This window comes from Uloborus diversus, chromosome 10 (genome assembly GCF_026930045.1).
Source record: "Uloborus diversus isolate 005 chromosome 10, Udiv.v.3.1, whole genome shotgun sequence".
NCBI lineage: Eukaryota > Metazoa > Arthropoda > Arachnida > Araneae > Uloboridae > Uloborus > Uloborus diversus.
In genome coordinates this window covers 111,797,933-111,815,494 of record NC_072740.1, presented here as the reverse complement: position 1 = coordinate 111,815,494, position 17,562 = coordinate 111,797,933, and the positions used below count along the sequence as shown (strand labels likewise).

The 17,562-nt window shown below is 30.3% G+C and overlaps 1 protein-coding gene across 1 annotated transcript in view; it reads right to left on the bottom strand.

Moving 5' to 3' along the window:
- Positions 1–585: 585 nt before the first annotated feature.
- Positions 586–17,562, bottom strand: part of LOC129231298 (histone-lysine N-methyltransferase KMT5B-like) — a 55,916-nt gene continuing 38,939 nt past the window's right edge. Inside the window, exons 4-8 of the mRNA XM_054865586.1 lie at positions 15,692–15,804; positions 8,516–8,702; positions 5,787–5,923; positions 5,450–5,607; positions 586–2,043 (exon numbers count right to left, since the gene is read on the bottom strand). Coding sequence (XP_054721561.1) covers positions 1,502–2,043; positions 5,450–5,607; positions 5,787–5,923; positions 8,516–8,702; positions 15,692–15,804 — 1,137 coding nt within the window. The 3' untranslated portion in view covers positions 586–1,501. The remainder of the gene's footprint in view (positions 2,044–5,449; positions 5,608–5,786; positions 5,924–8,515; positions 8,703–15,691; positions 15,805–17,562) is intronic.

Genomic DNA, 17,562 nt, shown 5'->3' with positions numbered 1-17,562 from the left:
GGCATAAAAAAAGTCAATGAATAAGGGAATGAAAGTAACAAAGAATGAAATGCAAACTGTTGAATACAAGAACAAAACATATGAACTATTTTTTTTAATGATGCAACATTAAACGACTGGTTGACGATATTTCAATCACATGGAATGCATGATATTGCATTTATATCAAACTGTCGTACCATGTACAAAAAACCATATAAAATATTCCTTTAGATGTGGGGCCACAAACATTTTTGAAATGTTTTAAGTTAGAAGATTGAACTTGACTTAGTAGAAAAATGGCATACAAAATAAAAAGAAGATATTTAAATTATTTTTATATGGTTATTGAAAATAAGAATAAGAAAAAAAATTATAAAAGAGATAAAATTTCTAAGAAAAATTACAAAGAACAAGGTCAAACATCAGCATGCATTACAGAGATGCAATTCAACAAATAGAAGATATCAAGTCCAAAGCTTTAGGAATAAGAGCAGTTAAAGCTTTTAGGCAAAAAGATTACACACAAAGTAAGGCAGACAAGTAAATCACAAAACTAAATTAAAAATTAAAAGAAAAAAAGGAATTGTGTAAAACTCCGTTCACACTGCTTTACATATGTTGATCAGTGGTTTTATTTTTAAATTTTAACAAATATTTTTCCACATTTTGTAATAAAATGTTTTGTTCAGTAATTTTATTATTAGATTAATATAAAATAAAGGAAAACAAACAAAAACTGTTTTTGAAATCAAAATTATAAGCATTAAAAAATCAAACAATTTTTCCAGGGTACTGCATACAACAGAATGTTATTACTGTTTGAAACTCAAAATGAGAAGGTAGTTTCATAGTAGAAAACACCTCAGACCAAAACCAATAGCATATGAAGATGAATAAAGATAAAATAGTAGGACCAGAGTGATGGAGAGAAAGCTCCATTTAGTGTCATTTTTTTGGCGGAATATCAATATACATGTCCTCATCACGATATATCACATGCACTTTTTTAGCACGAAACACCAAAGGCCAATCAATGTTTGATCCGGCTTTTGCTGTTGCACAGAGTTGAACACTTAAAGTTTCTTCAAAAACAAGATTGTGATTAGCACCATTTGTAGACATTGATAAGCTGCGTTTTTCTCCTGATGTTTGTTTTCTTGAAGCATGACTACCATCACATTGCTTTGGAACAATTTCATACATCATTTCATCGTGTTGTTTGATTGCTACATGACAACAACTGGCAGGACATTCAGCTGAAATTGAGCTAGAAGAAGAAATTTGCCCTTTTGTTTTACCTTTTGCAACTCGAACAATCAAATTTAAACAACGTTCAGAGCTTAACTGTGAAAGTTGATTTGAACCAGCAGCTAGGTCAGGCTTCAAGAATTCCATTTCATTAGCTCCTTCATCCTCAGATGAACTAGGATTCATTGAACCTAAAGAAATACCATTATTCTGGAATTTCATCTCAACTTGACCTTCAGATGAATCAGAGGTATTAGGTATAGATGACTTTTCAGCATTTTTTTGAGCAGTTATACCACAACCTACGATTCTTTTTCTTAAAAAAAAAATTGTCTTTAACTTTATCTGTATCTGTCAGCTTAACGGAAGGAATGCAAGATACTTTCTTTTTCCTATCATCCAAAAAATTGCGTCCATCAGGAGTTGGAATAATATTTGTAACTAATGGAAAACAATTAAGGTTTTGCAAGGCATTACAAGATTCAATTTCACGGGAACGACTTCGAGTCATGCACTGTTCTTTAGGTTTAACGCCATTCTCCACCAGTTCATGAGATGCATCTTCATGCGAACGTTTTCTAGTAATTAAGCTCGACTGTTTAACTGGTGAATGAAGAGAACTGGACAGATTACTTCGACTTAACTTTGGAGAACCACATGGCACATTTCTCTTCCTTTCAACAGACCTCAGAATCACAGTCTCAGATTTATTTGATTGCACAATGCTTTTTGGTTGATTATTGCTTTTACATCTAGTTCTAAGAGCTGGTTGAGAATTGTTACAGGAATGATTGGAAGTGCTAGACTCATCCACTAAAAAAATGGTAAGAAAATTCAGTGAACATGAGATACATTGAAAAAAATTATTTAAATTTTAAGAGCACTAAAAATATTGAAGACTAAACAGAACATGGTACAGATCTTTACAATTGGTACTTACAAGAATAATACATTAATTAGAACTATCAGGTTGTTATAGAGATCTCCAAAAAAAAAACCCTAATTTTTGAATGCCTTTTATTCAAAGAATAATAGGAAACAAGCAACAGTTAGATTTTTAATTAGGAGGGTTGAGAGTGCTCAAAGGATAAAAAGGAGGTAGCTTTAAGATTCCAAAAATGGTAACAACCTGTTGCATCAGGGTTGCCACTGAATTATGGAACAAAATTTAGTTGTTTTAATTGCCTCTTAAATGAAAAATAGTCACCAAACAAGGGAAATAGTATCTAAAATAATCTTACATTATTTGCTAAAAAGTATTGTAACTTCTTTCGAATTATCCGCAGCAGTGTATAAACCCCAGGTCCCAATATTGGGGGGGGGGGAAGAAAAAAAATCTCAGTGTAGTTGATTGTGGCGTATAATCCGCCGACAATAGGATTGACTAAATTCAAGTTTGGCTCTATTATGCATACCATTTTTTGAAACAAATAAATGTAATGAGGACTACTATAATAGGAATTACTATTTCAAAAAATTTACTTTTAAAAACAAAGAATGAATTGAAAAGACAACTGAAATCACATGCATTTCGTTCATTAACTGTTTGAACACGATATGGACGAATAATATTATTGACGGTTTAGGGGGGGGGTAGATCATGAATCCCATGACCCTCCCCTTATATCTGCCAGTGCACTCAGTGCCAGTTTTCAAGGCCAGGCAATAACTTGATCCTACCACCCTTACCCACTGTGCTTCAATGTCTTATACTAAAGTATATTTTATAAAAAGGAATGTGTGATTTCATAAAATGTATTTGCTATTAAGAAAAGATAGATACCAAAAGTTCTAAGTCCTAAAATGTTTAAGGCTGTCTTTGAATTTTGAATAAGAAGGACGGAGATGAGGGAATAAAGCCATATCCCTGGGAAATTTTTCCAAATTGAAATCTTAAACACAGTTTTAGTCAATTTTTGGTTGTGTTAGAGGGGGGACAAGTTTTAGTGTCCATCTCAGGAGCAATTTTCAAAATTCACATCAAAAGTGGTACTTTCAGGCAATTGTAGTTGAATTAAGGGACAGAGATGTTGCAATTATCTCCCCCAAATTATTTTTGAAAAATGAAATTAGTTTTAGGTTATCTTTGGTACAGTCAAAGGTTTTCCTTACAAATAAGTTTTGAAAAGGCAATTTTAGATTATCTTTGGTTATTTGTAATGTTAAGCAAATGAGGGAGGTTCAGATCGTTTCTTAAAAAACTTTTTGGGAATGAAGTTCTAGAAATACATTTCAGGATATCTTTGATGATGTTAAAAGAATAGTCAGAATTCAGGACCAGTTAAAGAAACTTGTGATATTAAAGTTTAAAAAACGCAATTTTAAGCTATATATTTTGAGGCATTTGGAAAGGGCCCCTCAGGATCTCTCCCCAGAAATTGTTTGAAACTAAAATCGCCAAAACACCATTTAAGGATATTTTTGATAAAATGAAGACGACACTGCTATCCCGTAGAAATATTTTGAAATGAAAGTCGCAAAAAACATAATTTTAAATTATCTTTGGTGTTTTTAGGGAGGAAAGTGAAAGTTAAGACTCTCTTCTAGGGAGAGTCAGTTGCCCCTTCCTGCCCCTCCCCCCCCCCTGTGGCTATGATCATGCTTAGTAGATTTTTGAGATTTTATGGCTTAGTTTTCTTTTAAAATACTTAAAATGAAATACATGATCAAATTTTTCAAAAAAATGCTTTCAGTTTGTAAGCTTCCTGCGGGCAGGGAAAAATATTTTTGTGGGGTGGATTTTGCCTGCGGTCCACAGATTGGGCTTGCTTTATAGAATAAATAAAAAGAGCCAAATTGCCATGCCAAGTTTCATCAAAATCACATCATTGCATCAAATCAATTTTTTTTGGCTGATGGAACATATCAAGTAAAATAAAAGGACAAATTGAGGATGGACAATTTTAACGTTATTTATCCCACATTTAAGGCCTTTTCACAGATTATTCGCAGCACTTGTGCAACCCAATTCTATGGATAATCTAGAGTTTACTGTATGATAAAAGGAAACACAAAAATTGGAGAATGTTGACTTTCACTGGTGATTCACCGGAAATATTTGTTCTTCTACTGGTATCTTTGACAGGCAAATGTTGACATTTACTGGCAAATGTAGAAACTTAACAGATTTTTGTCTTTCACAGTAAAATTTTTATTGATATTGTGGAACCATCCCAGCACCCCTGTCTCTTTTTGTGGCCCCCTAGGGTCCCACGGCACCCACATGGGAACACCTGTCATAGCATTTGATAGCAGAGCTCCAAAATAACTTAGAATCATTTATATTTTAAAGCTAAGATTTGAGTGAAAATAAAAAGCAATTTACCTTGCAAAGGAACTAAAAAATTTAGATTATAAAGGAACTTAAATCAATAAAATGGGGGAAAATGATTCATGAAAAGGATGAAGGTTCCTGGCCTGTAAATGAGACCAAATGAATGATCATAGTGTTCCTATTAATTCTGAACTCATATCTACTGATGCTTGAACACCAACTAACAATAATTCTTTCCTATGATTACAAATCATCTCAAACTCTCATAGCATTCTCCAAAATATATTCAAGAAAATTTAGGAAAATTTTAGCATCTATAAATACAGCTTTCCTATTTTTTTTTTAAATTGTTTTTAAAATCTTCATCGAAGTATTTAGCAACTAAAATTTGGAACCAATAGTGCAGTTCTGGGAGAAAAGGTAGGGACATGTAAAGAGATATCAACTTAAGTTTATGAAATAAAAAAAGGGGCAAAAGAGGGCATTCGAACACAGGTAAAAAGTGCTCCCTCCCCAGTTCCTCTTGAATACAATGCTGGTGGAACCTAAATCATCATCAGATTCTTTTTTAATTTAGGGCTATATGTCCCATTTTATGTTTCTTTTTTTTTCCTTTAATGTGCAAGCATGTATGCATGACTAGCCACCTGCTGATATTTATTGTTAAGCATTCACTACACACGAAACATTGCAGCTAAAGCTGGCTTAGACATGATCTGAAGATAATACATGAATGATTTTAAAATGTACATTAAAATAATTTGTTTTTCTGAGAAAAATGCAGCTACTAGGCATACAAAAGGGATGGCATTAAAAGGCAAACTAGCTTTTCACCACAGGTGACAAATATGTCCATAGCAAATTTTCAAGGTATAAACATATTTATAATTAAATACTGTTTTGAAAAAAGGGGAAAAACAATAGTAGTCATTAATGATGACTCACATGAAATGCCTCTGGTATTTGCAGGCACAGCATTGTTTTGTTGATGGACTTGTTTTAAGCGACTCAATCGTTTATCTGTTTCTCGCAAGCTGTATTTGCCACATTCTGAATGCACTGGACTAGTTGATTTGTTCTTACTGAAGGCTCCAACTTTTCTCCTTAAAGATATATTTAAAGAAAAAAGAAACTTTACACCAGAAGGTTCCTGCATTAGATGAAGTATTTTAAAATATACAAAATGTCATTTTAAAACTAAAATGGTTATCTGTTAAATATACTTCCAAACCAACTGCATACAGAATCACCTTTTAACAAGCACACACCAATTTTCAATTACCTTTCACATGTTTCACATTCACAAAGTGAATTCCATTCTCCAAAGAAATGAGAACCATAGAAGCATGTAATTTCATCACCAGCTTTTATATCCCTTAAAACTTCAACACAAGCTGTATCTCTGCCTGTTGAAACCAACTAAAAATAAACATAAAAAATATTTGGCATAAATTGAGTAATAAAACTAATGTATATACTTCTAGCACTAAAATAAATATTAAAATAGCTTGTAAATTTCATGATAAAATGACAGAAAATAAAAGATTTCAAGTAGTTTGTTAAAGAGAAATAAACTAAAGGAAAAGTTTTTTTTTTATTGGAAAACATTAATTTTAAGTATTATTATTATTAGATCCCACACAAAGTAGTTATTACAATAAAATCTTGATGTATCTTTTAGAGAAAGTTGATCTTGTTGTCAAAGGCAACATTTTCGAAAACAGGAGAAAAAGTAAAGGATATAATAAACTATGGCATCTCTCCCCCTCAATTCCCTACTTTTCTAGCCCAAATCATGTATTCATTTCATTCAGAGGAAGAAAAAAAATAGAGTTCTAAGTTTTTGACTAAACAACATAAGTTTTCAAATAAAATGAAAATGAATGCCACACACGTACACAACCCATTCTTGAAATTTAAAGTAATTTTTAGACTTTGACTTGTTAACTTTCTTCATTTTAGTATTTTTACTTCCTTTTACAAAAAAGGAAGTACTGTATTCGCAAAAAAAAATTTCACTCAAAAATCGGCCTTATTTTCCATTTTGCTCACCCCCAAATAAATGCCGAGTTTTTTTTTCAACCTGACCACACGTGGATGTGTGCCTAGGAATGTACAGACACCTGAAATATCCATTTTGACGATCCCTGAGTTAATTACGGCGAGTTTTCTTGTGACGTCTGCATGTACGTGTGTATGTATTTCGCATAACTCAAGAACAGAATGTCCTAGAAAGTTGAAATTTGGTACGTAGAATCCTAGTGGGGTCTAGTTGTGCACCCTCCGTTTTGGTTGCATTCGTATGCTCCAAAGGGGGTCTTCTGCCCCTTTTTTTTGGGGGGGGGGGAATCATTGTTAATTTCGATTTAAACTCACATGGTGTTATAATTTTGTGGACACTTGGCAATATATTGGAAAGTTTTTTGGTCGCCAAGTTTTTTTCATCAATTTGGCGACAAATTTGGCAATTTTGTTTTGATTTTTTTTTAAAAATCTGGTTTCAATTTGTCCATTGTTGGTGATATTTAGAGAGTAAACTATTGAATCATATTCAAACTGCCAATAATGAAAAAATGACATTAAATTGGAGTCAAAGGAAGTCATGTGATGCACACATCAGCTCGTTTTCCTTTAATTTCTCAAAAATATTAATAAATAAAATAAATAAAGAGAAAAGTGTACGAGAAGGAGGTTTTAAAATAAGCAGCAATTTCAATCTTCCTTTCAGATTTGTTTCCACTTAAATACTTTCTTGTTTTGAATTCGAAAGTGGCCACATAAGGAAGGAAAAACATATACATTTTTATCAAAGTGCACATTTTCAAAAATGAGAGAAAAAGTAAAGGATATAATAAACTATGGCACATCTTCCCTCAATTTAATACTTTTCTAGCCCAAATCATTTATTCATTACTTTTATGCAAAAATGGTATGAAACAATACACGTGAGTGTCTCTCAGATTGATTCAAGAGTCAATAAATTTCCAAGAATAGAAAAGCCACACAAACCTTACTACTGTGGTGAAAATTTTGAAGCATCAAGAGTACATATGAATTTTTTTGGTAAATACTAGGAATTTTTTTCTTTTTTGAGACATTAAGGTTAGACAGTACGCTTAAAAATGCAAGTGCGTCATTCTTACTTTTTCAGATTCTAAAGTGAACTGTAATGTATCGTTGATGTGGGTTCAAGAAAAGTGATTTTAAATTTTTTTTATATAACTATGTAGAATAATTTATTTTATATCTGGCTCCATACTGAGATTTGTTGAATTCCAGTTATTCCCTGTTGTTGCATTTTACTCAGGAACATTTCATGTATTGTAGAGTGAAAAACCAAATGCTTAAATGCATTCATTTCAAAACAGCAAATTGCAAGATGTGTATTAGTATTGAATTAGGAGAGTGATAAAAAATGCTTTTGTTTACTAGATTAGAACTACAAGTGGATAAAAATATGCGATAGAAATATGATAAAATATTAAAAGCTTGGGTAAAGAGGAACATTATCTTTTGGCAGTTAATCATAGCTGATATTTTCATGCAAAAGCAAGGAGATGGTTGCATGCTAAAAGCACTTTTCTGATAAACAACTAGCAAGGTGGTTTTAAATATTATTTAACTCCTTTTTTATATTCAACTAAGTTGTACAACTAAAAGGGAAGACAGATTTAAAATGTTTGGAAATCATAAGAATAATACAGTAGAAAGATAACCTTCACTTTATTGTGTTTTAATAGAAATGTTCAATGTTTGTTGATCATAGTTTGAAATATTGATGATTTTTTGTTTGGATGATATTCTCTGAAATTAGCTTAATGTAAAATGAATAAAAATCAGAGACAAAGTCTATTGCATCAGAAAATGATGAAAACAGAAACTTTTGACTTAACTAGATCGAAGAAGCAGTAGATTAATGTATTTCAATTAAAAAAAGGTTACATTTTGGCTGCCATTTAAATTATCAGAATGGCCAATAAAGTAAATTAAATAAAAAAATTCTAAACATACTGTACAGTTTGGCTTGCAATCATGATTAATAAATGCTGCAGGTCCAAGCCATAACTGGGCACAGTTTTTCCTCATTGAATACATTACACTGAAATCATTTCTCCCAGGCTGTAGCAAATTATTTTCATCTTCATTAGTCAGTTCAGCGATGCATCCAACCAAGAGAGGAATACGATCATGTCTGTGCCTACAAAATAAAGTGCAGACCCTCAAACATCTCTACATACTTCCCATATTTAACTAAATAATTTTTAGACTTAAAACGTTGAAAAATGATATACCTTAAAAGTCAGGGTTTACCAATATATATATATCTGATATTTATTTTGAAAATATCATGATTTTTTGACATTTCTTATATTTATTTTTCAAAGTACAATGTTTTCAATACAAAAATTATTCATTTTTTATTAAAAATATATATATTCAAAAGGTAATACAATATATTTTTACAATATTTTAATACATCATTAATATTAATATAATACACTTTATTTTATATTCATAAAATTATTAAAAATGTAGCATTTTTAATGTAGATTAAAAATGCTGGGTAAAAACTGAAAAGTTGTTCACAAAAATTAAAATGTCTAATGAATGTTCACTGACTAAAATGCATATTTTTAATTTCTGAATTGTATAATTTTGTGAAAGTAGCTAACAAAAAAAAAAAACTGTCTGGGACTGTATAACCTACAAAGGCTCTTGTGCCATAAAACTCAAAACAGCTGTCCAAAGAGAAATGAGCAAAGCAGTTAATGCTTTAGTAATTAAATTAAAATTAATAAACACTTAAAGCACTACTTTATTCATAAGGGCAGAGAAGGAAATAACTTTTGTAACAGCAAAAAGCTCAAAATATATTTTGTAAACCATACGGAAAATTTTAATTTTTAAATAAGAAGTAAAAAATGGAAAAGAAATGAAAATCAAATTATTAAAGGTGTTTTTGCTTGAAAGTTAGCACTCACCCTCAAAAAAGTAACTGCAATAATGAAATGACTAAAATTTATTATAATACATAAATATTATTCATAAAATTAAAATAAGAAGATTTAAGGTACTCTATGTTAAAATAGCTTCCAACCTTCTACATAAACACTCAATATTTATAAGATGTAAAAGGATTGAAAAATCAAACAATGCACACAATTCTTGGCACTTGCTTCACCAAATGTGAAAGTGTTGGAAAGTTTCCAAAAATTGATTTTTATGAAATGAGTTATTAATTGTGCAAATTCATTCAAGTAGAAGTCTTAAATAAGGACTCAATTGAATTCAATATAAATTGAATTCAGCACCAATTTTTCAAAGACAAAAAGAATTTTTTTGGAAAAAATAACTGCAATTTTTAAAAATTTGGGAAAAATGGAATATTTACAGATCTTCAGTTATAATGTTAAGTGAATCATTTCTTCCCTTTATGAAAAGCATTCGATTTTTTCACTTCAGCTTTTAGAATAGTGCAAAAACTCCCATACTAGAACTCTTGGCAAATACAAATGCAAAATTTCCGGATATTTTGAAGCAGTGGAAAAATAAGGATTTTTTTTTCTGAGTTTCTTCTGTAGAAATTGGAAAAAATGCGACAAAGTACAATAGTTCCTAGAAAACTTTAAAAACTAAATATTTAGAAATATATGCAAGCCATATTATTATTTTCTTTTTAACACAAATACAAACAGAACTTTTACTGTTAAAAATTATCAGTACCTTTGTTTAAAACACCAAATGATCTTAATTTGTCAAATCATTCACCTGCTAATTTTGAGTAAGATAAGAATTTTTAAACAATTGTTTTTCCCCCCTTGAAATGTGTGAAATTTTAAAAGAAAGTTGCTTTTTTTTAGTAAGTTTGCAACATGCATTTATATACTGCTGAATCCATTTGGTATGAAATTTCCTCGCATGTTTGCACTTTGCTCCAAGAATTTTAAGCTTTGAGATTCAGTCGTGATGTATTTGAACATAAGGAACTATTTTGTATCTTAAAATGAAGCATCAACTTCCTAAAAAATGTTTTTGGACTTGAAAAATAATGACGTGATTGTATGCTGTATGGCAACACCCTAAACAAGCATAAATCATTATTTGTTTTAATAAAAGAAAAGATTTTAGAAAGTAAATACTTCACCTTTTATTACGTTTCCTTATATTCAAATATACTAAATTAAAAGTCAAAGTTTAAAGTCTGGGAATAAAGTTCAAATACATGCATAAACATGTCTCATTTGTGCAAACAAATTGAGCAGTATCAGTGTGCATATACACACACACACATGAAATGAAAAAAATAATAAAATTTTTAATTAGACATTTCCACTTTTGATATTACAGATATAATAGTTCTGTTCTGTGTAAATATAAGTGTTTTAGTGAGATAAGGACAAACAATATTTAGAATGAGAAGGAAATTAAAGTATGCTACTACTTGCACTATCAAATTAGTGTTTTCATGGGGGTATACTACACATGTAAACAAGTGGAAATAAACCCTGTAGTGGAAAATATGACAAACTTTTTTCTGCCCAGAATTCTTTCCATTTTATTTTAACCATTCCGTTTATAGTTTATAGTTTTTTTTTTTCTGGCTGCAGCTTTGCTTAACAGGTGTTACATCATTCAATGGGAAAGTATTAGTGAGCATATCATGTCCCTCAACTTAGAGATAATATGCAGAAGACTGTGACAGGGGATATATGTGTAAAACTACTGGTGGCCCCTAGGTAATGTGATTAAATGCAATTTATGCACTCAAAATTGTTCTTTTAATATTTTTCCTCAACGAATATCACAAAATTAGAAAAAATAGTCACCTAGAATTTCAAAAAGTCAAATACTTGAAAGAAATAATTGCTTTTGGGCTGTTTTTGAACAAAAAAATAGCCATAATCGTTGCAAGTCTAAAATAGCCACAAAAGTTTTTAGTCGTCAGTGGCAACCTGACGTATGATTATCAATTACTAATACTTTTACTATTTTTATCTATGCCTTCCAGCCATTTCTACAGAAATTTTATTCTGCCACTGGGCATTGAAACTGAACTGAAATGAATTGTGAAATACATAAGAACAGAAATACAGCAGCTAAGCAACCAACATACTGAAGAAATAGTTATTGTAAGTGAATATTAAGTGATAAAATACATTGAATGTAAACTTTGATCAACTCCTTAAGCAAAGTAAATCACTGGAAAAATTCATTTTATTTCGATATGTGTGTGATATACTGTATTAACAATTCAAGAAACAAGCATTAAGAAAGACAAACTTCAAACTCTCAAAATTTAACAGAAACACATTCTTGCCTCAGAGCAAAACTAAAACATCTAATCCCAGAGCTATCTTACTGTTGCTTTGAGGCGAAGATATATAAACAAACAATATTTAAGAATTATAAGGCTCAAACTACGAAGCTAATTGGAAGTAGCGCATGTTAAGGCAACTTACAACTGTAAACAATACTTAATGTTTATGAGCTGCAAAAGGATTGAAATCTCAAACATTGGAAACAATTATGGACAAAGTATGTATTTAATGCCAGCCTTAGGATGTTTTTAAAAGATTAATTATTTCATTAATTATTAAAGTAAAAAATAAAATAAGCAAATCTTCGGTAACATACATTATAGTAACTTCCAGCTGCCCAAAATATTGAAATATTTATCTGACACAAAAAGGACTGAAAACTCAAGAAGAAGCAATTTTTCACACCAAATATATTCAACACTTATTTGTTAACAAAAAACTAATTTTTTGATTATTAAAATTAAGAATTAAATGAGCTGATCATTTTATGATACGTCAAATTAACTTCTAAATGCTTGAGATTTTATATTTACAGAATACAAAAGGGTTGAGATTTAAAATACCGGAAGCACTATCCTGCAACTTTATGTATTAAATGTTGGCATGTTTAAATAAATAATTTAACTTCCCAAACAATTATTTAAAAACAAAGAATGATACCAAGCACATGAGGCCAATTTATATTGCTGAAAAGACAACATTCAGGGCTCTCAAAAACAAAAAAGTGGGATCGGGAAAGGGGGGAGGAAGGTAGGAAATGAAAGGAATAAAAAGTAAAAAATATGAGCCAAGAAACCTTTGCAGGCCAAAGGGACTTTAAAATTTTGAACAAACAATAGAAAATGTTTTTTTTTTTTGATGATAGTCAAATGTATCAGGTATTTTTGAATGACTAGTTAAGGGCAGTTCACTTATCGGTCGACCGTCCTGTCCATCCCGTTTTTTGACGTGACGGATTGCCAACAAAATCAGAGTAACATTCATATACGGTCGCCGCACATCAATCACGTGGTTGAAATCACCCACTAGAGAGAAGAGCTCAATGGTTGGCGGAAGCCAATGAAATGCTGTCCTACTTTCAACGGCTGTCAGATATCAAGGTTCTTCTGATCAAAACAGGTCCCATCCAAGATGGCTTGCTGTCATGGCAACCAGCAAAGAAAACCTGTTTCGGATGGAAAAACTCGGGACGGACAGCCGATAAGTGAACAGCCCCTTACAATGATAACATGTATGTTACTGTCAAAATGAATAACCCTGAGTTGAGTCTGATTTAGTTAAGTGAGCAGCATAATTTTCATAGAAAAAAATAACAGAATTTTTTAAAAAATACTAAGCACTTTTCATAAATGCACTCAAAAGGACAAAATAACCTTTCTGGGTCAGAAAGGACAATGTAAGCATTCCTGTAGTTTTCGAAAATTCCAAGAAAATGACACCAAAAACGAAGAAAAGTGCGGCTCAAGTCATGAAGAGAATTTCTTATCATTATCTAGCTTTCAATCATAACTTTGAGTGTTCAAACATGCATATTTTTCTTATTGGGAAAGTTCGGTTTGAAATGACTAGAACCACTTTTCTTCGTTTGTAGTGTCATTTTCTTGGAATTTTCGAAAATTACACGATTGCTTAAATTGTCCTTTCTGACCCAGAAAGGTTATTTTGTCCTTTTGAGTGCGTTATGATAAAGAGCTTAGTATTCTTTAAAAAGTTCTGTTATTTTATTCATTTTAGTGCAAATGTATTTCGGAAATAGAATAATTTTATCATCAAGAAACTTCACCTTATTTTTTCATATAAATGCTTGGTACTTAAAGGAAAAAAAAAACTTTATACATGTCTAAAACTTTAAGCAGCCTGCACTAAAATTTAATCTTTGTTCCTTTCTAAGATTTATGCTTGCTAATTTCATTCTTGCTTCAGAGAAACCTCGATTCAAAATTTTCATTATGATTGCATTTAACATTACTGTTGCAAGGCAACAAAATATGTAACAATGGGTTTTATATTTCAATATTTAATGGGGAAATTACATGAAATTTGCTATTTTCCATCTTAACTGAAATATTATTATTTCAGAATTTTAATTTTTCAGCGCTAAGTTGTACCTTAAGATAAAACAAATCATTTAGTGAAATTCAGAAGTCTCTAAGTGATCTAGTTGCTGAGAAATATAGGCAAAACCAGGCCTCAGATTACTCCGTGACAATCAGGCCAAGTATAATAAAAGTGCTTAAAAAGAAAAAACAACTCTTAAAATTAAGCTTTAATGTTTCAATAAGAGTCAAATTTGATTTTTAGAAGTCTATAAGTTAGATTTTCAAGCCTCCCGATGTTATAAAATTAATCTCTTCTTACTAAGATAAATAATCTTGTAATTGCTTTAAAGCAGAGAATAAATAAGTAAAATTTAATCCAAAAATTTGAAAAGTTTCAACATAACTTTTTTTGCTGAAAAAAATGGAAATCTTATGAATTTTGTTTAGGGATGCTAAGCAGTGTAAATTGTCCCTCTGCACCTTGTATCTTTAACTGTTTTGTTTTTGATGTATTTGACAGCATTTCAAATTTAGTGCCATAGAAAACCATTTTAAAAACTCCCAAAATGAAATTCAAGAGAGCAAAATCTCCTATTCTATAGGGATAATACATCTGTTTTATATTCAATTTACACAAACATGAAATACTAAGGATAATAAACTACTTTAAAAATATATTTAAGTAATGCTAATTATAGTATTATATAGCAAAGTGTCTGTATTTGTGACAGAAAATTTAAAAGTTAAATATGAAATGTTTCATAGAAAAAAAATTCAGTTATAGCTCAGATTATAGAAAACTGTAGTCTAAATCACACAGTAATTTCTAGCATAAAGCAATGAATGTTTTCCAGAATGTAATTAAATTTTGTATGGCAAACAAATGCTACTTTGTGTTTGAAAAGCCAATTAAAAAGTAAACTTCTTCGACAAAGTACAAGAATAAACATATACAAGACCCTGTTAAGACCAGTCCTAACTTATGGAAGTGAGTGTTGGGCTTTAACTAAAGCAGAAGAGAGATTGATGGTTTTTGAAAGGAAAATTTAAAGAAGAATCTTTGGTGCTGCCCAGGAAAACAATAGATGGTGCACTCTCTATAATTTTGAGATACATAAAAAATTCTATAAACAGCCAGATATTATCCACTTTATTAAAGCCAATCGCATCAGATGGCTGGGGCACCTTTTTAGACTAGGTAGTAGGGACCCAAACCATAAAGTCACCTTCACAATTCCAGATGGTGTGCGCAAGAGGGGCCGCCCACCAACCAGATGGCTTGATTGTGCCGAAAAAGACTTAAAAATTGTTGGCCTCAGTGGATGGAGGAAATCTGTTTCTGATAGGGCGGGATTGAGGAAACTGATTGAGACTGTCTTGGCCTAACCTAGGCTGTAGTGCCGAAGAAGAGAAGAATTAAATTTTGACACATTTTTTTTTACATGCATTAGGGATTAAATATTAAACTTTGCATTATAATTTTTGAAAGAGTAGCAAGTAAAAATATTTGATTTTGCACGGAAAATTCGATTTTTTTTTTTTTGGTAGGGTACAAAAAACTTAAAACTATTTTATGCAGTGAGTATGGATAGTTTGTTTTGGCTTAGACTTTCTTTACAAAACTAACTTCTCAAACATTGAACAGCTACATTTGTAAATATGTACATATATGTTTTAGATGTAATTGATATCATAAATACAAAGTGCTCCAAATGTAACATATTCAGCTATGTTTTTAAATGCATAAAAAGTAAAATATGCGAGTGTTACTTTGAAAAGAAAAACATGTATTTAAATCAATTTTGAAACCATTCAATTCATAGTTATACCAGTTTTTTCTTGCACAGACTTTGGCACCTTCATTATTTTCCAGAGAATATCTTGAGCAAGGTAAAATTTCAAATCCAGATCTTGAATCAAAAATCTGAAGGTATCTGTACACCTAAAAGTATGCAATACTAATAATAAACAAACCAATGAGTTAAATTAAGAGCTATTAAACATTTGTACACATTGGAAAAGCTTTAATGAAATTGAAACTAAAAAATATATATATATAAGTAGTGTTCATTATATAGCCGGTACAAAATGTTAATAAGGAATTACAGAAGTAGAGAAACATCAAGTAAAAAAAACATCTTTAGGAAGATAATTTGGAATCTTCAGTTTAATAATGGCATAAAAAATAATATTAATGACCACAGTAACATAAAAATATAAAGTACAAAATATAAAGTATCTACACAAAACATTCAAAACTATCGCATGTAGGAAAAACAGTACTCAATGGGAGGAAAAAATTTTTAGTAAGTCTTTTGCTTTCAATTATGTATCTATGAAAGCAAAAGATAAACTTTTTACATTTATGCATCTATAAATTTTGAAGTTAATGATGAATATTGATATTAATTAACAATTATCAAGCAATCCACATATCTACAAAAAATGTAGTACAGCAGCAAATGTATGTTCTGCACAGTGCTTGTAATAACCTAGTAATTTACTATTTTGAAATTAAAAAATAAATGACTATTTGATTTTATTTAAACACCACAAATTTTGATTACAACAAAATAGATAACTTAAAATAAAATAATACATAAGGAAAGTTAAAGTTTTTGTAAAGGGTATTATTTTTGGTTTGGCTAGTGGTAGCTTTGATTGTAAAATTTCAGTTTAACAATCAAATCTTGCAACCTCTCTCTGTCTGAACAAAATGTAAGAGTGTTCCCTCCATGACACATCCACATTTTTTTGAGGAATTGAATGAAAATAGCAAAAAAAAAAAAAAAAAAATGTGGTGAACAAATGGAATCTGGGGTAAAAATTACAAATGAATCAGCAAAAAGTGAAACCCAAGTAAAAATCTCAAAAAATCTGAAATTTGCAAAAAAGCGGAGGATTTTCATTTCTGGTTTAAAAATTAACCCTAAAAGCAACAATTAAGCTATTTTTCAGAAAGGTGTTATGATCAAGATTGTTGTATATTTTTCGTGTTCAAAAACAGCCCAAAATAAACTTTGTTGAATAATTAATAAAAATAACTTAATGGTTAATGAAATAAGTTTGTCCACGCCTACAGGTAGGGTCACAAGATCTTATGATTGATCTAAAAAGAAAAAAAAAACAACTTATAAGTTTTATTTGAATCAAAAACTAATGTTAGAAATAAAAATAGGTACTTCTAGCCAAGGACACGTTTTTGTAAATTTGGGGAGGGGGAAATAAATGTGCACAATGAATTTATCAAATTAAAGTTGAAAAGTAAAGGATAAAAAAATAAGAAATACATAGATTGTTTAATACTCATAGATAGTTATACATAGATTGTTATAAATAATGCTCATAAATTCAAAAATAATAGTTTCAGAATAAACTGCATTAGGACTTGAAAGCTTCAGATTTGTTTATGCAGGAGTTTTAACCTTTAAAATATAAATAAAATTAGATAAGCAATTTAGCTTTGCAATAAACAGAAAAACACTAGAGCATTATATGTAAATCTCTTGTCAGTAATTGAAAAACATTAATACTTAGTAACTGTCTGACATAAGAGGCATCTGTTATTAAAATAGATTTGTTTAGGTTGGATTGAAAAGATGAATTTTAAAGTTCATTAAGTTCATGTTTCAAAGAAAAAGAATAAAGTACTTTTAGAAAATAAAAACATGGTTATGAATCTATTTCTAATATTTTGTAA